Source organism: Typopeltis vanoorti, chromosome 9, assembly GCF_054136105.1.
Source record: "Typopeltis vanoorti isolate ZY-2024b chromosome 9, IOZ_Tvanoo_1.0, whole genome shotgun sequence".
NCBI classification, from domain to species: Eukaryota; Metazoa; Arthropoda; class Arachnida; order Uropygi; family Thelyphonidae; genus Typopeltis; species Typopeltis vanoorti.
In genome coordinates this window covers 51,077,486-51,099,893 of record NC_143557.1, presented here as the reverse complement: position 1 = coordinate 51,099,893, position 22,408 = coordinate 51,077,486, and the positions used below count along the sequence as shown (strand labels likewise).

The window sequence follows — 22,408 nt, the reverse complement described above, 5'->3', positions numbered from 1 at the left end:
AGCGGTTAGTTAATTGTTATTGTTAAAAGCATGACACCAGCATAATGAAGAGTGTTAGTCTATTGAAAAATAACAAAAACCGCTTTCTTGAAATAAAGGTTTTCATTATTTCAAGAAGATAAAGATTTTCTTTATTTCAGAACATTAAATTTCATTTAAAACCAACACATAGAAGAATTAATGAGAATAATGAACACATTTCTTTTAGTAGTTAACATCCAGTTGGAAATTCCGAGCGCGTGTTGTTCTGTTTCAAGAATTTGTTGTGACTTCATGGTTTTCTGCATTCGGTTTTGCTGCATTGCTTGAATCACGAATGAATAAGAAATTCTGAATTCTGGCACACGAAGATTCCACAGACACATAAAGAAGGAACGACAGTATAAACGATATTACCGTGTGACCAATAAAACTGTACATCTGCAAAGTAAACATAGTATATCAATCAAAGGCAACCTAACGTAAAAATAAATTGTTCAAATCTGTTCTGATACAATTCCCTTCTTGCGGAAAATCATAACATTATAAATGATTGTTATTTGATATTAGGGCCGAAATAGCTAAGACTATGAGGCCAGTGTATTATTGTTGTTAATTACGCACATTTTTCTGGTTAATTTGCCCGTTTGCGTGATGAAAATTCCAGGTTTCCAGGAGAAAAATTGTCTGCCACCTCCGTATGATTATAACTGGTATAATGTGGTATTATATCATATATAATTACAATATTATAAATAGTATAAATGCATGTAATCATTTTCACATTCTTAACCAAAGATTGCGATTATAAACTGGCAGTTGCAGGGATATTTTTGGATTATGATTTGATTTGATTTTTATGGCGCAAAGACATGAAAGGTCACACTGCATCACGATACAGGTAACAGCAGTACATATATTAAACGATTAATAGGATAATCACAAACATCCATGCCCTTAGCGGGATTCGAATCCGCAGGCTCACAAAGTAACAATCAAGTCACAATTTATATTAAATTTATATCCAGTAGATGCTGTTCGATTTCGTATTCCTGTGAAGTGACTGCGCAAATACGCAATCTCTTTGCGCTTGCATTAACAAGAGAACAGGTGTATAAAGAGCTCAGAGCATCTGTATATCATTTTAACTTTTTTTCTTTAGTGTACATTTAAATGCATACTGCACGGATTGCAGCTCAGCGGTGTATCTGCTGCTAAGATCTAACTGGATGCAACGCGATCAGGAAAAACAGCAGATTTCATGAACCAGACATGAAATCTGCCTTACCCACATCATGATAAAATAAGTACTGTATTAGGACACGCACGCAGACAGACAGACAGAGAGAGAGAGAGAGAGAGAGAGAGAGATTATTATCATTTAAGCTACTTACATTTGTACGGTTAGACATTGCAATTTTCGATTGAAGACTCCGTTATTAAGTGTTTGTTGAATCATAGTAATGTTAATAACAACTATAATGGTGGTTATGAGGACTGGATGATTAATGCGCGTTGAGGCGATCTAATCTCACCAACTTGAAGCTAGTGTTAACTTTTATGAAGAAAGCGAGATTAGTATACAGTATATATTTTGTTTGGTATACTTTTTTTATCAATGGAATCGAAGGGTTGAGTGAGGTTCTCTGATTTGTAAAGTGGGTGGAGATATCATCTGCTATACTCACTGTGTTGATATACCTTCGGCAGTTCACTTTCTAGTGTTCGGTAATTGTTTCTGTTTTAAATTTTTTGGTAAGTTTTTCAGTAGCATAGGTACGAGGTGTTTTCTAAGAGCGGATCCGTATGAGTTATTGAAGTGGCTAGTTGTTTAAAGAGTTGTGCCAGGTCGTGTTATGCGAGATGTGTATCTGTTGTTACGATAGGTGTTGTTGAAGTAATCCCTTAGTAACATCACGTAACGTTTCAGGTTTTTAATGCTCAGAATTTTGCGTATCGTCATAAGAAATTCGGTTATTGGCTGGTGTATATTAAGTCTACAAAGCACTGTTGATACAATTTTTATGTAATTTTTCTAATTTGGTTAAATGGCTGCTTGCATTGTTTGCATAGACCGTACGTAAGTATTGATTCGCAAATACCCTGATGAATGAGTTTTTTTTTTTTTTTACATTAGATGGAACTATGTATTTTATTTTGAAAAGTGTTGCTGCAGTGTTGCAGATTTTAGTGTGTAGGTATTCTATATATTTTCTCTCCATTTAAGGTGGCAGTTTATGCAAAGGCCAAGGGTGTTGCGGATGTAATTTCAGGGCAGTGGCAGCTAATGTTGTTGTTAATGCAGTGGTATGCGTGACAGTGATGCGTGAGAGTGATATAGGGCGCATTATTCTTGGATTCTGTATAATTAGCATCCGCGTAATATAATATGATAATATAAAATATTTTTACAATAAATAAATATGTATTCTCTTTCAAATAAATTACATGTACACAAAAGTAGATTAAAAAATAACACCATGATGAAATAGTTTCATTGCTAGGTACTTCTGTTTTGTTACAGTAAGTAGAATTAATACATGTTGCATCCCAATCTGTGTGTAATAATAATAACAATAGTTTGTTTAAAATATTCATTTAATCTTCATAATTCATATGTACTATTTACAAAATATACATGTATATTTTTTGTATCTGTATCTTTGTATCTCACGACCTGGACGTCGTGAGATACAAAGCGGAAAAGTGTAGCTAGTTATGATTTGTCCTGAATATCTGTAGATTCATTCAAAGCCAGACTAAATGCAGCACGGTTTTTCAAGTTATGGTGTAAGTTATTTACAATGTCAGCACTAATAACGGAAATTCTCCTTTCAGTTGTATGCTTAGAGACTAGCATCTGTTCAATGAGTTTGAGTAGTTTTTTATTATCCGGGGTCTAAAACTGAAATTATTTGTGCAATATTCTTCTTGACAAATTCTCCTTCCGGAAGTGTATGGACAATATTAAACAATATTTGCATGGGCAATATTAAACGCTAAAATAAAACCAGCCTCGGTAGTAACATCAGCCACTTTAGTAAACGCGGATATCAATTTATTCTGACCTTGGAGTTGTTCTTTCAAAGTTGAAAGTTTAGTTCGCCTCAGATCAGAGCCAAGAGGAAATTCTTTACTAAAATACTGCAATGCGTGTCATAATGATGCTTGAGATTGCTGGCTTTGAATTGCGCAAGTGCTATTTGGCATATGGCACACATTGGTTTACTTTGTGGTTTCACAAAAAGAAACTCCTCTTCACACTCTAGCCTAAAACTTCTGTGTTCCTCTTCATATTTACATTTTTTATGCGACATTTCTAAGCATTTGAAAAACAGTTCAACGATAACAAGCACTGTCAATGGATTCACGCAACAATATGTTGAACGGTACCCATAGATGAGCGCCAGAAGTGTAACTAACGTGTTATGGCGGGCAGTCGTAGCTTATGCATCCCCACTACTCATCTCGCCATGCGCACACCCACCATCGCATCGGTCAAAGGTTGCGGCTCTTCTAAGTCTTACCGAAATTATTTTACCTCCAAAAGGACGCGTAGTTGGCCACCCCTAATATATACAGTACATTTGACACAGAGAAAGATTATTATCATCCAGTCTATTTATAATTATATAGTTAATTCACGGCAGTCTGTTTGAAGAGTTCAATATGTATTACTTAGTGAATAATATGAATGTTAATAATAACTATAAATAGTAATTATGGGGATTAGTTGATTAAGGCGTGTTGACGCGGGCTAATCCCACAGATTTCGAAGCTAGGATTAGTTTTTATGAAGAGAGTGGGATTAGCAAACACTATTTATGCTATCTGGCACTTTTTATGAATGGAATATAGGCACTTGATGCTGTAGTTCTGTGATTTGTTGGTATCTGCTCTGCTTAACTGTTTGATATAGCTTCCACAGTTTCGTGTTTTAGTGTTCTGTAGCTGTCTGTGTTTTCAATTTTGTATAGAATATTGAGTAGCGTGGGTATGAGATGTGATATCACTGCTGAACCGTATGAGTTGTCGAAGGGTCCAGTTGTGTAAAGAGTTGTGGTGAGCCGTGTTATGCGATAATGATAATAATAATTTTCAAAATACGTCTTAATGTCCACAGCCTGCCTAGATTGGCTTCCGTAACCATAATTTTAGGATAAGGTGGTTAGTCTTATGTCTAAATATATATATTTCTGTGCGTATATTCACCTTTTCTCTTGACAAGTTTGCTTGGTTACGGAATGAAGAATCCTGCCATGCCTGAATGAAATCGGCTAACTTACCTTTATACCTTTATTAGAAGATCGTGATAAAGGATCTTCGCGTCCTCGAGAGTATTCGATCTCAGGTTTTTACAGCCAAAGGGCTTCGTTGAAGTCCTTTGGATTTAAATTTTCAAAAAAAAAAAAAAAAGAAAGAAAAAAGATCAAATAATGATCGATTTTTTTTAAATTAATAGTGAGGGAGATAACAGTAAACTGTAGATAATTTTGCTAATTTCACTACTGGAAAATCTTTATTTCAGAGAGACGAATGCATATTAATGAGTAGTAAAAAAATGGATAGCAGAGAATTATTCACATACCATGTCGAAGTGGCTGTAATACAAATGTTGACGGAGTCTCCCAGTTCGGAACATTAAAACAAGAGGATGAATCAGGTAGGCGATGTAGCTGAGTCGACTAGCTATGTGAAATGGCTTCCAGGACAATACAGAACTCAGGATTCCTAAAAAAATCAATCATATTTTACACTACTGCCTGCATGCTCATTGTTTTTATTTGTATAACTGAAAAAAAAAGTGAGATATATGTAGTATGCGTAAGTTAGCATAAATCCTTACTTTTAAAATATCATATCACCAACGAACCATCCATCAGTTTTTACTAGGAAATTGGGAAAACAAAATATTACCTTTTATATGCATGCATATGATATTTCCATTCAGTGTTTGGGATGAATAAAGCAATAGGCTGCTATTGAATTGAATTAATGCCAGAATACGATGAAATACTTAAGAGCATGAGAATGATGAAAAAGAATAAAAATTGCCCTTGCTTTGTCTTCATTTTTATCAGTAGCCAAAAGGATTCAGAGTGACTATGTTTTTTCAGTTGAGTTGATACACTAAATTAACTGATAGGAACGCTGTTGGATAGAGAAATAATTTTAAAAATATAAGTGTATTTTATTCTTGAAAGGTCTAAACTGGCAAAAAATGTGGCCTCTTGATATTTAAGGCATGAGAGCAGTAGAGATAGATAAAAAAATCCCAGTGAAAGTATTTCAGAATTTGAAAATGTGACAGAAAGGTGTGTTGCGTGAACATCATTAATTCCCGTTTCATATTTTTCCACTATGAAAGAAATCAAACGTATGTTACAAAGAAATATAATAAAAGTGGATAAACTTCCTTGATACTTGGAACTTCAAAGAGCTATAATGTCTATGTTTTAACAGGTAGCATTTCATGTATAGCCCAAGATTAAGATTAGAATTACAATTTAATTTTAACACCAATACTTCTACTAATATAAGTAGAAGTATTGGTGTTTTCCAAAATTATAGATAAAATGTTCTCTGTTGAATTTAGGTAAATTTATATATATATATATATATATATATATATATATATATATATATATATAAAACGACAAGGTGCATTGTTTGTATTGTGTGTTGGGGTGGGGCACTTGAGTCTTCTGCTATATGTTGCATGAGAGAGAGAGAGAGAGAGAGAGGAGTTTGTTCTAATCGAAAAACAGTTAGAGATATCTTAATTAATATTATAATTTTTATTTTTATAAAGCTTCATAACCGAACACAATCTGCTCATAGCTGCTCCATGATTTCACTGTCCATATATATTTTCATTCATAGGAATACTTCGTTGATTTATATCATTTACTGGTTTTATTTCAATAAATTTCAAGTGGGATAAAATTTTCATTATCCACAGCATTATTATTAGTTCTTTTTCATTTTAATTTGTTTTTAATTGTGAAGTGTATAAACTGCTATGTTCTAGATGGCAGTTCATCTTGAACGTAGCAGTTTATACATCTTAACGTAGCTGTGAAAATACAGTTCAGATCAGTGCAGCGTGAACAGAGGTGAAGTCTCGTACCCCAACTACGTCATTTTTTCTTTCTTTCTAGTATTAACTGCACAAACAATTCTGCATTAATAGTTAATTTATATTCAATCTTGTGAGTAGCAATTAGAACAGCTGCTGTATAATAATCTGCAGCATTTATGTGATATTAAAACCAAAGCTAACTAGCTTGCTGCCTTTGTGCAGATGTTCTATATTTTCGCCACGGACAAATAAAAGACCAAACTGAGCATCCAGGATTACAAAGCGTGATGATAATATTCTTTTATTTTTCAAGTCATTAATTTTTTAGCCAAATTTTGTTAGTAATTTCTGTTTATTTCAGAGACTGGTGTAACATTGACAATTATTACTCGTTTCATATCAAAGAACAAATGTGTGTTCTTTTTAACGTCTAAACACAACTCACTACTAAACTTATATGAATACTGAATTCTAAAAGATTATACTTACCGTTAGGTTTATGGAAGCAAATCAAGGTAAGCCAACCAATGCCCATGGCCCACACTATCCTGTGCGATGCTGCATAAAAAGCAATAAGACTTGAATTTATTGAACGTCCTCTCCGATAATCATACAGTCCGTAAACAACCGATGTCGTACAGCTGGCTGCAATCAGCCATCCAATGGCTTCGACACGCTGTATAAAAGAAAACAGATAGAGGGGGGGAAAAGAAAGTTTATAGGTAGATAAATGAATAGTTTCCTTTCTCTCTCTCTCTCTCTCTCTCTCTCTCTGTGACTTATTGAGCTATATTATCCGTTCGATATTCGATAGCTGACCTATGTCACGATACTAAAGAGGTTCTGCCTCTTTAAAAGTCTATCCATTAAAAGGAAAAACCAATGGAACTATTTTAGCTTCTTTACGGTAATGAAAGTTCTTCTTTCTCTTCTTCTTTTGCTGCAATTTTCACTGAGGAAAAGAAACTTATCCTATTCCTGTCCCTATTTGCATAACACTTGTAGTTTATCAACTGCAAGCTTTTAAGCCAAGTCTATTATATATCATACTGTAAGGAAAATAAATACATCTCGGCTTTTTATCTCGATGTAGCGGATATTGTATTAAACAGAAAGCAGAAAACGTAATCCCGAAACCCGCTATTAATAATAATTAAGTCACTCCTCTAACAGCAGTAGAGTTGTCCACCATAGTATTTATTTCTAATTTTTGAACTTTCAGTAATGTATGCAAGCAGATGCTTTAAATTGTAAAGAGTTGTGATAAAGATAAAAAGTGCAGGATTAAAGGCAGTGGAACCGTAAAACTGAACTGAAATCCTCCCTAATGTTATGAGTTAAACAGAATCATGTATCCTAATTTAAAGGAGACGGTTGTTATCATTCCCTTCCGTCCGCCAACCCATTTATCAATACAAGTGTAACTACTATCAGATTCACGATTACAATACGAATTCAACAATCATATAACAGTGAATTGCAGTCGGATTAATTTCACATTTAATCTGATTAATATGATAAGCAGGGGGGAAAACGTAACATTTTCTGCAATTAATTGAACAGTGATAAAAGAGTGTGGAGTCCTGGAGACAATCTGATTTATGCATCAGCATTACCACCGATGGCTCAGATGTAGTTAATATTATACATTTGCACTTTGTATTTATGAACAACGATATTTCCATAACTTTCTCCATTAAGCTGGCTCTGATATGAGAAAACAAATTAGCTATATTTGATGAAGACTGCTACTGTGTATTCTGACTGATTGGTTAGTCGCTGATGACCAACAATATTCACAAGATACCACTGACCCCTCTGGGTTGTGCTCTTTGAATTGACATTAGAGAAACTAGACAACACCGTAGTATTTGCATACATTAGTGGTAGGAAGAAAGTTGTTTCCTATAGGAAAACTTCTACCATCTTCTTGTAATACTAACTGGTGGAAAAGAACTGGAAATCTTTCTCATTTTGGTTACAGGAGAAATTGGTATACTAATTAATAAGGTTACTTTATTTTAAGCCTTATTTATTAGACGTTTTCACTGGAGAATTTTGAATGTACTGTAGTTTTGAAAGAATAGTGGTCTATTTTTCAGAATGATTACTTACACATGAGAAACTTTTGTTCTTGTGCTTCAATGCAAGGTATGCAACTAACATCCCCACCAGATATCCTCCTATATGGCAGTATGGTTTGATGTATATCACAGACGAATAATTCAGCAAAAGACTGCACAGAAAATAAATTTCATATGTTAATATGATAAAACAGCTACAGTACAAATTTTGAACCGACTGTTTAAAAATTAATAAATCGTACATTTAAAATAGTGCTTAAATTTAATAGAAAAGAAGCTTAAAATTAAGAAGTATGTCAAAATGAAACTTTGCATAGACAATGAAGAAAATTCGGTATTGCATGGTAATAATAGTAAACAGTTGCTGCAAATAATTATATAAATAGGTACGTTATTTACTGTAAAGGTAGAAATTAGAAACAATAGACTCAGCCACTTACTTGGGCATACTTTTAGAGCAGTGATTTTATGCGAATTATAGAACTTTTTATATGAGGAAGAGGATGCCTCTTCTCTCTCTCTCTCTCTCTCTCTCACACACACACACACACACACACACACACACACACACACACACACACACACACACACACACACACACACACACACACACACACACACACACACACACACACACCAGAATTGGTTTACATTACTTTTATGAATATAAAGAAAAGTTGAACTTACTCGAAATCTTTAACCACTGCTAAAAGCGTAGGAGGAAAGTTATATAAAACAGTAAGGACACCCGTGGTCACGGAACAAAGCAGAAGCAGAAAAACGCCGACACATAACCCAATGAGGGGATACCTGTTACAAAAATGGTTGTTTTAGTTTCGATAACTACTTAAAATATTATGTAAAATATTAAAAAATTGTACAGCAAGGCACTTTTAGATTACATAGTGATGTATAACTATCCCACCACGAAAACTCAATATGCGATAATATGGAAGTTTAGCGACACAATGAAAGCGCTCATTGTGTGTCTCCCTTGATACGTGGATATGAGAAGAATTGTAGTTATGCCACTGCATATATGGTATGTATCTCATGTACTTTATTGCGACATGTTTCACTGTTCACGCGAAAATATAATCAACTTGAGTTTCGAAAGACTGATTACATCTAAAGTCTTTATGAACTAACTTCTCTCTCTCTCATGTATAGAGAAGAGGTACATTTTTTCCACACTGAGCAGACTGTATTATATGATTTATCCGCCCAACAAAAATATTGATCTGTGATATGGGGGAAAGAAATTTTTATAAAATATTTTGTATGTGTGCTTAATTGGAGAGATTGGATCTTTACTGAGAGACGGGAAAGAAAGGTACATATATGGCCAAAAAATAAAATAAATAAATCTGTTTCTTCCTTATCGTACTTCAACAAAGTTCATCTCCGCCTGAAATGTCCACTACCTGATAAACAGTCTACGGATTCGAATCCTGTCGTCGGCAAGCCTGAAGTGTCTTGAAATATTTCCACACCCTTAACTTGACACTGTGCTATAGGTATACTTGGGGAGGGGGGGGGTAGCATAAGGGAAGGAGGACTGTAATGCAGAAATGACTGCTCCCTACGTTTGGCGAACTTGAGACCCAGTTTGGGTACTATTCTATTTAACATATTGTTCAATATTATTATACCAAAGGATTTTTTTGTAAAAAAAGAGCTAATAAAGGGTTATTTGATTAAATGAGAGCGAGAGAAAATGAAACATTTTTACATTTTACAGTAATGCGCAATAGATTTGCAAGTCGATCTTGTATCCTATTTTTGCAAATTATATTTAATTACAACGTCTTTATGCTCGAAAGGCCTTACCTATATGACAGCACAAGGAGTAAAATGCCTATCACGTGGTACTGCATTAGGGCTGCTAAATACCATGTATGGAGGAGACACTATAAAAGAAATAAAATAATTTAAAATTAGTGGTCATGCCCAATCAGTAATAAAGAATTCAGTATTTTGCAAAAGCTAATGGATTTGCATGGATAAAATATAATTTACTCGACTATAATTCGCACTTTTTTCACAAAATTAAAGCTAAAAAATCGTAAAAAATTAAAGTAAAAAATCGAGGGCGTGCTGTTTACCCCGGGGAGCGAGTTACCTATCTCCCCAACGTGAGCGTGTTTAAATTTTTTTTTTCGTGGGCGAGGTATATGTGAAACTTTTTAATTTCTTTTTTCGTATAAAGTAAAATCAGGGGTTCGAGGTATACACGAGGGGCAAGTTATATTCGAGTAAATGCGGTAAATCCTGAAAGAACTTAGATAAATAGCCACACTCTGACTAGGTCATTCATTCATTCCCATCTGTTTTTCAGTCCAGTGTTCCCTTATGTAAAGAAATATTTACCACAAATACCAACGCATTGTCAAACTTGTACTTTCTTTACGAAATGATTTAAGAAGGGCTAACGAAATTGCATTCTAATATGGTCTTTCTTCTCTTGCTATTACGAGACGCAGCACTTGTTTCTTAAATACTCATTGTATAACCTTGATTTCTAGCCTTCTTGAAAAATCCTTAGCCCTCTTTTAGTCCCATTCTGTCATTCTTGAAGCGATGCCTCCCACATTGGGAATTGCCACTCTTACAATAACATACATTGCGTAAAAGTAGAGAGTTGCTGCAGATGATGAATATAATCAGTTATCACAAAATAACTGAGAGACTTATAGAAGTGAAACAAACTAACTCTTTGAATTGCCGTTAAGAGAACAATTCAAAGAGTTCTTAACTGCTCCATTACAGTTCATTGATATTCCAGTGACAGATGTGTGAGTCACTTCTGAGTGGGAAAAAGTAATCTACGTTGTTCTCATAAATGTAAATTATTTTTTGTTTCAAATAAATTCTGTTTACGTTTACGCAGCCTTGATCTTGTATAATTTCCAATCACCCCTTGTATAAAACAATGATAAGATAATGATTCTTATAAAACTTAACAAAATTATATTTCACATTTCACAGGGCGTGTGCTTGCCTGGTGGCTGAGTGGTTAACTTATCGGCTCTCCAGCCGAGAGGCTGCGGGTTCGAATCTCTTCAGGGACATGGATGTTTGTGATTATCCCACTAACACTTTGTGGAAATGGCACCTGCTGCCCTACTACGTCTTCTAGCAGAAGGCTTCACTCCCAAAACTCAGTGAGATGTGGAAGTGACCATACGGCGTCATATGTGAACAACTAACAAGGCGTGCGATCCACTGATAACTCGCTCCTGTTTTAGTATAGTATTCACGTTCACTAGATGCGCAGAATATACAATACTGCTAACATGGACGTGCTAATAATAAAATAGCATTCATTACTGGGATACTTATAACGATTCAAGTATTTTTCCCCCTTAAAATAAGCATGTTTCTTGAGATTTTCGAGTATTCGATATTCCTATCTAGAAATTGGTTTAGATCAGATATATGCAAAATGGTTTCTGTTTAGAACCTTTTTGATTTAAAATCTCCTTTTCTCTTTGGATTATGAAAGTGTCTTTCGCTTGCAGTGACGTGTATCACATTTCTATCGATGGGTTATTTTCTAACTCGTCATTTGAAAATTTTATAACTGTTTCATCATCATCGCATGTCATGAATGTAATATTAAAGCATTTCATATATTAATGTAAATTATTAATATTACGAATATAGTAGAAAATGTGGAACCAATATCAACTTTAATTTGATTGTTTCCATCATATATAAAAGTATTGCAAACCTGTCACTTACTATATCGTTGGCATTCCACAAATTCTGGAGATAAAACAAGTTGTACCACCAGTTATATTGGCAAGTGGTAATTTGTGGTTCCATGGTTGAACGATATAAAGGACCTGAATCCAGTATTGGAAGAATCAAGAAGATGACAATTATTATTAGTTGAACCGGTGTTAACCTGGAAAAAAGCATAAATAAAGATATTATTATTTATTATTATTATTTTGGTGGTGGAGATACAACTGTGGAAAATCCGTTTATAAAACTGTGGTTACGCGTGCTTTCATTTTTAATAAGCAACTAAAGATTGGGTGTAGAGTCTTGCAGGAAATATGTCAGATCATAAACGAGTAGCGCAAATTTAATTGTAATGTTGGGTTCAACGATGGGTTGAAGAAGAAATATTCTTCTTCTTCAATCCATCCGTACCTTATGGGCTGCATCCCATAAGGCAGTGTTTCTCAAACTTCAGATATCCGCATACCCCTTCTTAAATTTTCATTATTACCAAGTATCCCCTTATCAAATAATAAATAAATAAATAAAGTTTATTTCATTGTAAATGTCTATTTTATTTGAATTTATATGTTCATGTAAACAAAAAATATGATTTATTTTTAATAGAACAAAATTTGGAATAGGTTCCTCTTTATTTCCCGTCCATGAAAATCCACATTTCAAGTAATTCATATCATACTTACGAAGATTTTTCATCTTCTTCCTAGTTGGTTCTCTAGAGATGTCAGACGACATACCCTTATCAATTTTATTTGATCCAAATGCAATATCAACGTTTTCTTGTTGCTTACAGCTACTTGCTGTAAGCAACAAGAAATTTGTTGCTTACAGATATACTATTTGTTATAATGCTCTCTTTTGTGGGTTTTATACATCCAATCTTTAACCAATATTTAAGAATTTGAAAGCTAAAAAAATTACCGTATTTACTCGAACATAACTCGCACTTTTTCCCCCGAAATTAAAGCTAAAAAATCGTGGATGCGGGGAGTTTCGGAAACTGAAGTTTTCAGAAAAAAAAAACTGAAAATATTGTGACTTACCAAGAAGCTCCTACTCGCTATCGCTACTTTTGGCATCGAGAAAAGTTTCCTTGTGTGCATTGTCAAAGTCATCCACTCAAATAGCTTCATCTTCTTTCCCATTATTTCAAGCAAATATTACCAGTAATTTACAAGACTTGAGATACGCAGAGCAGCCACGAAGAGGTGCATATGATTGCTGCGGTATTAACAAAAGATCGCGCGAACCAAAGACAAATTAGCATTTCAACAGTTGAGTTGAAATGCTAATTCTCTTCAACCGAATTCCATAATATCTGAAACACATTCACTGTATATTTCTTGGTTACAACACGTTCACGATGGGATGGTGTCAAGCAAAACCATATGTTGCATCGGCACCATATGGTTTTGCTTGAGTTTATACAGCAGTTTCTGTTGGAGAGGAGATGTGATTGATTATGATGCATAGCCAAAAATTGCCACTGACCCCCTGAAGACCTTTCGCGTACCCACGGGGATACGCGTACCACACTTTGAGAAACACTGCTATAAGATATGTAGGGGTCGGTTTGTCTGTTTTGAGAGACTGGCTAACTCACCATTTGATTGAAAAGACCTGATAAAAATGTTCCAGAAGTCTAGATGAGATTCGAACCCGGAGTACTTCTATACCAACTGAGCTATGGAGGCTGTAATTAAAATGAACGTTACTTCATTTTAAAAATTAATGGATAATTTTTTTTCACTGGATTTGCATATGATCTAGTGATTGCCTGTGTCAATATTTTATACGACTCTAAAACTGGTTGTTTTTGTTTCTGGTGTTTTTTTTTTATTATATCAGTAATCTTTATATTTCATTATGTATAATAAAAATATAAACAGTTTCACATATACACTCTCCTCACCGAATAAAAATAAATAAAAGGACCCACAGAATGAATTATTGCAATTAATTCTGTAATTTTTCATACAGAATCTATAAAATACACCGAAACAGTTGTTAATTTAAGTTGTTGCATAAGTATTATTATGTAGATGGACAAGACCCTCACACTTATTAATGAAAGTAGCATTTATATATTAAAATACAAGAACTTTTAGCTGTTGAGCTACTGTTTAGTAATTCGTGCTACTAAATATTTCAAGCTGCCCCGCCTGCTAGGAATTTTGTTTTTAAATTTTATTTATTTTTTTAGATCAGGCGTGGCCAACTTCATTCTACACGAGGGCCAATATATGTTGAGTGACGGCATCACGGGCAGCACTTTTAGACAGAACTTATATAAAAATAAACTCTGCATTTTTTCAAGGGAATAGTTATATGTATTGAATTACTATATTTGTTAAATCATTTTAACAAACTGCGAGAACAGTATAAAATACTTGATTGATTTAAATATAAGTTTAAATATAAATATAAGTATAATGAAACTGATCACTGTAACCAGAGCAGAGCAGAGCGTCATCAGAAATAATGAATATAATTAGTATAACAATCAGAAAATCTGCTTTCTAAGCTAATAGCTAAATTGATAATACATATAATTTAATATAATTTTTATCCTGCCGCGAGCAGCACGAAATCACGTTACGGGCCTGCTGTTGGCTACCTATGATTTAGATAATTCGAAACCCCTACTCTAGAAAACTAATATAAACGTTTTGTCAAGCCACTTTATGTCTCCAGTGAGTGGAGCAGTAGTCTCCCAACAGGTGATGAAATTGTATCGCAGTTGGAAGAAAAACTGGACATTGCTTCCCTTTATTGAAAAGTCACCGAGTTCGATTCTCGTCGTGACAAGAAGTATCTTTATATGAGGAATTTTAATTTGAAGCCGATCTAATACGTTGGTAGTAATTTTTTTTTTTTTTTTTTTTACACTACGCTGAGTGTACAAAGCAAAAATTAGTAGGCAGTTATGACGTTTTGTGTAGATGATGGATAGTGGCATAGCATGTTGATATGGCTTTGTGCGTAGATAGAAATTAAGTGTAGATGGTGGGGCGTGCACTTCGTAATGAGTCCTTGGGTATGTCACGCAATAATAATAATAATAATAATAATAATAATAATAATAATAATAATAATAATAATTCATCTATCACCTTAAAGATCTCACAAACAACCATGTCCATAGCGCGGAATCAAACCTGCAGTCTATTAGTTGCACAGCGATATGTTACTACTCGGTCAGTCAGGCCGGCGTGTATTATGTTCTTTTTTTTTTCTTTCTTTTCTTTTTTTTTTTTTCTATAGAGTGTTTTAACTTTTAGATTTTGAGTATGACAGCGATAATTACTAATCTGAGTAAGAAAAGCCTTTAAGTCAACACGATGAACCAGGATAAACGGCTTATTATATCGTAGTATAGAGTTCTTTTATTCTTCAGATTCAACTATTACGTTAAACTGAGAGCAAAATGCCAGTTATATTTAGAATATCTGTGATCCGTTCTCTGCGTTTCTTGTGAACTATTCTGGTGAAATTTGACTGGTTAATTACTAATTAACTAATCAAACTTGAATTGTTAATTCATTACGAATTCGCATTCATGTAGTAATTCCATCTCCTTTTATAAGCATCGTCCTCACGAATTGTTAAACCTATGGTTCACTGAAATCGTGAAGGGCAAAAATTTAGGTAATTCCCTAAACCCTGATGAAACTGTACACAGTACTTTTTTCGTGCGCTACAATTTCATCACTTGAAAATTTCATCCCTTGCGAAAAGTATATAGTACTTTTTGCAAGGAATTTTGTACTTTTTCAAGTACAAAGAATTTTTCAAATGATATTCCATTACTTGAAAAAAGTACTATGTGTGATAAAATATCATCTGCAACATTTGCAAATTTCCATGCCACAGTGGATGGCTGAGAATATGATTCGAACCCGCAACCTAGATTGAAGAGCAGAGAAGCTACAATGCAAGCCTAGCTGCCAGTGTAGTTTGCCTTCGTATTAACAATGCAACCCTTATTAATTATACATTAATTCAAATATTCATTTCATAGTAAAATCTAAAACAGCAGTGACCTTCAGTATTAATTGTGGCTTATCTAAAACCGATATATCGAATAAACACCAAACCTGTACTACCACAAAACAGTCTGACACATTAAAAGCTAAAGTTTATACGCTTAAACTGAACAACCAGTCAATTCAAAACCAAAATTTGAACTTTGGCTCTGAAAATAATTAGACGTTAAAAAGAATAGAAACCTGATAAACATTTATTTTATGAAATAAAATTGTTTTAATTTTTCTAGAAAAAATTGCAATTATTATGTTTATTTTAAATTATACATTACCTCAAAAATCGATGGAACAGAAACCATCCGATTTGATAAGCGCATTTCATACTTCCTATTTTTTCCCACGTACGCCACATCGTTAAAAATCCACTAAAATAGATATATGGATAGAATAGAATGGATAGATAGATGGTTAAAAAAGTTTAAAATTTGAATTGTCATTCTGCATTATTAAACTTATCACTTTTAGAGTGAATTTCACTTTTTTAGGATGAAAGCAATATTATATTATTATAGTATGTTGAAAGTGCAAGCTCTTTCGATTTGAAACCGGCTAACTCACCTTCATGTATAACAATAATAATAGTAATAATGATCTGCAGTTATATTAGCTATGTATTGTATAGGATCCTGCAACAGACGCTCAACTAATTATTATTATGATGTGTTAGATATTATTCAAGAATAATTGTTTGGACTCTTGCTATGTGGCGTGTGAAATTTTCTGCTGATTCTTTGTGAATCAGGCGAAAAAGTTTTATTTATCGTCCATTATTCATGCAGTAATAGTTATTATAGGAAATTTACTACTTAATAGTGCCATCTATTCACATAACGAAGCGTAAATCGACTCGAAGATGTGTCCGATAATATTGAGCATGATAGATACAAAAAAAAAAGCATAGTAAAATAACGAGAAGTACTTATCGATTTAGGCGGACTCCAGATACTTCAATAATAGATGACTAATATCTATGCTGACTTAGAATACAGTACTGTAATGAGTACTTTTGGAACGCCATTCCAAACTACATTTAGATGTCAGAAATGGTGTTTTTTTAGACATTGTTTGCAGTACTCTAGTTCTCCGCCTAATATTGGTCAATTTGTGTGTGTGTGTGTGTATATCATTCGTTAGTGACCTTTTTTCCCCTCCTCTTCAAACTTGAAAGGTTTACCTTAAACTGGACGCTATATATATATATATATATATATATATATATATATATATATATATATATATATATATATAGCGTCCATTTATATATATATAAATGTTTTAAAATAAAATAAAATGAAATTTTTACATGGGATGCTCTTTTTGCACGGATTTTCTTCAAAAATCCGTGTAAGGTAAAAGCGTCCAGTTTAAGGTAAACCTTTCAAGTTTGAAGAGGAGGGGAAAAAAGGTCACTAACGAATGACACACACACACATTGACCAATACTAGGCGGAGAACTAGAGTACTGCAAACAATGTCTAAAAAAACACAATTTCTGACATCTAAATCTAGTTTTAAATTTTGTATAAAATGTAATTTAAAATATATATAACACAAAAGTATGATAATTCCTTATTATTTTACAGCCAGTATGCGAAACTCTGAGATCGAAAACTCCGATCTAAGAGTTTCATGTAGAACTATCGGCGAATCCAAGCGTAAGTGAACACCTGGTAGTACAAAACCAAGGCAACTCGAAGCAAAGGTGGGGCAAGCTCCCTCACTATCCTTGGTTAGTGACCTCTCCTCATAATGTAAGGCAGTATTACATCTCCTAGGAGCTGTATTTTACATTATGAGAAAATATCAAGGATAGTGAGGGAGCTTGCTCCACCTTTGATTCGAGTTTGCTTGGTGTTGTACTACCAGGTGTTCACTTACGCTTGGATTCGCCGATAGTTCTTCGGCATGAAACTCTTAGATCGTAGTTTTCGATCTCAGAGTTTCGCATACTGGCTGTAAAATAATAAGGGATTTTTATCCCCTTAATTTAATTAACTTCGCCAGAAAAAATAGCCGTTTGGCTTTTTATCTTAGTTATAAGTATGATAATTATTGTTACAGGTGATATATCCGGTTATAGATTACTGAATTGCTTAAAATAGAACAAGTATCTTAACACTTATTCTGTATAAGGAATATAAAGAATATAATCCGAGAATCCTGCAATAAGCTAAAACTATCGCACAATGCTTGCTACAACAATTACTATTACCAAAAAAAAAAAAAAAAAAGAAAAAGAAAAAAAAAAAGACAACTATTACTCACCTGATGAAGAAAAAGGTATCTACCGCTAGAGTAAAATTCTCGACTGGAGCTAATCCGAAACTTTTCTGGAAATCTTCAAAGCCAACTATGTTCCCTATAGAATATCACAGGAATATGCAGACCATTAAACGAAAAGAGAAATTATAAGTTCTGCTCTAAGAACTATGCATAAGTCCGGAATTCTGAACTTGTAAATCATTTTTAGAGTAACATCCAAATGTCATTAGTTATTTCAAATGTAATTATAAAATTACTTACGATATTTAAGTAAATTCCAGGTGTCCGGAAAGAAATATGTATGTCCGAGAATTACCCATAGGCAGCTAAAAAATTTCAAACCACAAAGAAAACCAAGATTGCTCTCTTTTGGTGCAGTAATCTTCAGAAGATCTTCTGTATTTGTGTAGGCAGAAAAGGAAACAATCGTCCTTACTATGAGACCTGCACAATCAAAAATTTTATAATATTCATTAGCAAAACCATCTGTAGCCTATATTCGTATTTCTTTTTAGCGATTAGTATACAACCAACTAATACCAATATCGCTCACAATATTAATATCAATATCATCATAATTATTGCCACAAATTAAATATGAGACAGTATTACAAGAAAGAGGCATCAGACATCAACGGGCAGTGAGCCCATGGTTCGTGATGATGATGATTACAAGAATTATATTGAATGGTTCTTAACAAAAATTATTATATTCCTTTCCTGTTTTTTTTTTCTTTTAAAAAAACAAAAAAAACAAAAAGGAATTGTTGCTTTGCAATGGCCACCTACAGTCGATATTTCTCCAATATCATAGACACTGATAAACTTAGTTATAACATATTTTGAAGTATTTAAAGATGAAGAAAAATACGGCGAGTGTATTATCTCTGAATTCTGTTTTCAACGGCCACTTTGGCCATTGAACACAGGGTTCACACATTAGTGGGTGGTATCCCACAACCTGTCGGTTGGAGATCGTGTACACTATACACTCGGCAAACCAGTGCATTTCCGTTTGAATTAAGAAACATGCACAAATTAAGCAGCGTGTGCGCTATATTGTATAATAATAATAATAATAATAATAATAATAATAATAATAATAATAATAATAAAGTATCTAAGCATGACCAAAATGATAGATGGATTGTCATCTGTCATTAAATCTATAAATTTATACAATAAATTTATAGATTTAATAAATAAATCTATAAATTTAACAAATAAATATAATAAATGATCTTTATAACTTAATTAAAAAAGTCAATTTTATTCTCTCCGTAAATATCATAGTTGTGGAAAGAATTTCATCTCATTTAGAAAAGGTTACCATTAGTGCTTATAGCAAGCCTTCCGTGGTTTAAAAATTGCATCTCTGAATAGCTTTACTCGAGTGTGAAATTTGTATAAAATATAATTTGTGACTTTTAGGAGCATCATTCTGCTATAGCAAATGTAATTGGAAAGGTCAGTTGTAAATTTTTACGAATGAGACATATAGGGATCTCTTAAAAATTGTGAACTTTGGCGTCATTCATATGATCTTTTGGTCGTGTCTGTTTATTACTTCATTGCTTTTGTAATATCTTACGGTATTCTTTCTGCGGCATTTTCTTTGGAATATGTTGTTTTGAATTTGTGTGCTTTCCTTTTATAGTTTTTAAAAGTGATTTTCTCTAACTTCCACACTAAATGAAAATATAGCAATAGATCCTAAGATGACAAAGAATTTCCCCCTGTTTTTATATCAGTCGTGAGTGCCTGCACGCAAATGTATCGGGAATGAATTATTCCAAATACACGAAGCAAAATAGGCAGTAACAATGCTCCACGGGTTTCGCTAGTGCAGTCAGATCATTTGAAGCTAGCATACTAGACACCAGAAAAACAAAAAACTCGTATGTGCGATTTTTGTTTTTGGTATCATGTTGCTGTGCAAAGATCGAAGAATGGGTCACAGTCTTCTGGCCAGCCTCAATCAACGAATCTGTCCTCAGTGCTTCCTTCGATTAAATTAAAGAGTTCTTAAACCTCGGAAGATGCATCGATCGATCCAGGAACAACGCCTGTTAAAAAATACCAAGCTATTTTAAACCTGGTTTTACTCCATTTCCCAAGTAAGCAAACAGACAAACAAGTCAAGTTTGCGCCTGCAAGTGTTGCAAGTCTAGCTGATCCTGCACGAAGTGCAAGACCAAGGCAACTCATGATAAAAGTAGAAAAAGCTCTGATCACTAAGACTTGCAACACTTGCAGGCGCAAATTTGACTTGTTTGTCTGTTTGCTTACTTGGGAAATGGAGTAAAACTAGGTTTAAAATAGCTTGGTATTTTTTAACATTTATTATACCGAAGGTAAAATACTTTCTACACACACACGCACACACACCCATATATAATGCTATCGTCCTCAACTTCCATTCAGAAAGGAGCACGACAGTAAACAACAAAATTAACAAGCTCGCCGTAAAATGTAACTTTTACTGCAGAAAAATTGTCAGGTGAACCTCTTCGAGGGCTTCCGTAGTTCAGTCGACATCGACGATATCCTTCGAATTAAAAGACTTGAGTTCGAATCTTGTCTAAGACGCGGAGAACCTTTATCTGGGCTTTTCAAGTGAAGGGGATTTACGTATGATATCATAAAGGTCTCATACGGAGGAGGCACAGGATTTTTCCTGTCTGAAACTTAGGTGTTTCATCCCGCAAAACAGACAAACCAGCCAGAAGAACACGCAGTTTACAAACATAATGGACAGTGCAGATAGGTTTAACCAGGGCCGGCGGAAGCAGGCATGCGATGCATGTGGGCGCCGCTACGAAGGGGACTCCGCCGCCGGGGCACCGTTCATAAGTTCATTTTTAAGAAACAAAATTTTTATCATGAAAACAAAAAATCTTAGAATGATCAATATTAAAATAAATATTGGCCGGATACACCGAATAAAAATTTTAAAAAATTGTATATTGCCGCCTCTTTGATCAGCCGGCTGTTTACAATTTTGCAGCGAGAGCAGGCTAAATGCTTACCTAAAGAATGTTGTGTCTACTGCAGTCTATCTAAAGTGAAATTGTAAACGATTTTTATGTGCAGAAACGAATTTTCGTACAAAACATTTGTTGCTAGTTAACCAGTCATATGTTACGCATCTCAGTAGGCTACTGACAGTAGCGCAGTGCGGACTATTATTGTGGGTATAAAATAGAAATGGAATCAAAAATTTAAAAAAAAAAGTTATCCGGTGCACAAAATCGTAAGCGTCATGCTGCGAAAGAAGCAGATTTTAAGAAACTGGGGCTCTTAATAAATATGTTAAAATATTAAAATATTTTGATGTAGATTGTAACCAACTCGATACATCAGAAATCAGACTTGAAGAACCGTGCACATCATCCAGTTTTCATGAAAGTACTATTGCAACTATTGAACAAGATAAAAAGACGCATGATTTAAGTGAAAAACAGTTAGGAGAAGATTTAGTTGTAGTTGACCACGCAAATAATACATTGTTAGTCTGTAAATTTAGAATATCCAGGTGAATGGGGAAATATTGATGAAAAATTACGAGTTGTTTTAATTGAAATGGGGCCTGTTCAAAAGAAAAATATGATATATCCCAGAGATACATATGGTCATAAATTTGGCGACACGTATTATAATAGAAAAATGGAAAACGGTGACCTCGTGCCAAGAACATGGCTCACTTATTCCAACTTTAAATTCTGTTTTTTTCCTTTTGTTGCAAACCTTTCGCACCTACCGAATCAAGTAGTCTTGTAGAAGGTTATAACGAGAAATGTAAGTACAATTTTGCATATACATGAGACTAGTTTAACTCACATGAAAAATTTCTTAAAATAGAAGGAAGTTGATAAAAATTTAAAAAACAAAACTACAATTGATTGAGAGACTCAATGGAAAAGAAACATTGGACGAGTGTTTTAGAACGCTTGATTGAAATTATAAAATTTCTTGGTAGCCAAAATTTAACTTTTCGCGGATCATCTGATAAATTATATGAAAGGAATAACGGCAATTTTTTAAAATTAGTCGAACTGTTTGTGAAGTTTGATCCCGTTATGGAAAATCATGTTGAAAGGACCCTACAACGAAACATTGGAGTACACTATTTGAGTAAAGACAGTTAAAATGAAATATTGGAAACTTTAAGTAATGGAAGCAGGGATACAATTTTATTATCAATT

The 22,408-nt window shown here is 33.8% G+C and overlaps 1 protein-coding gene across 1 annotated transcript in view; it reads right to left on the bottom strand.

Moving 5' to 3' along the window:
- Positions 1-252: 252 nt before the first annotated feature.
- The window catches only part of LOC150103033 (nose resistant to fluoxetine protein 6-like), a 94,856-nt gene continuing 72,700 nt past the window's right edge, over positions 253-22,408 (bottom strand). Inside the window, exons 6-15 of the mRNA XM_090398056.1 lie at positions 18,465-18,647; positions 18,207-18,300; positions 16,214-16,306; positions 11,890-12,055; positions 9,976-10,055; positions 8,833-8,955; positions 8,177-8,297; positions 6,551-6,737; positions 4,568-4,710; positions 253-420 (exon numbers count right to left, since the gene is read on the bottom strand). Coding sequence (XP_090254182.1) covers positions 253-420; positions 4,568-4,710; positions 6,551-6,737; positions 8,177-8,297; positions 8,833-8,955; positions 9,976-10,055; positions 11,890-12,055; positions 16,214-16,306; positions 18,207-18,300; positions 18,465-18,647 — 1,358 coding nt within the window. The remainder of the gene's footprint in view (positions 421-4,567; positions 4,711-6,550; positions 6,738-8,176; positions 8,298-8,832; positions 8,956-9,975; positions 10,056-11,889; positions 12,056-16,213; positions 16,307-18,206; positions 18,301-18,464; positions 18,648-22,408) is intronic.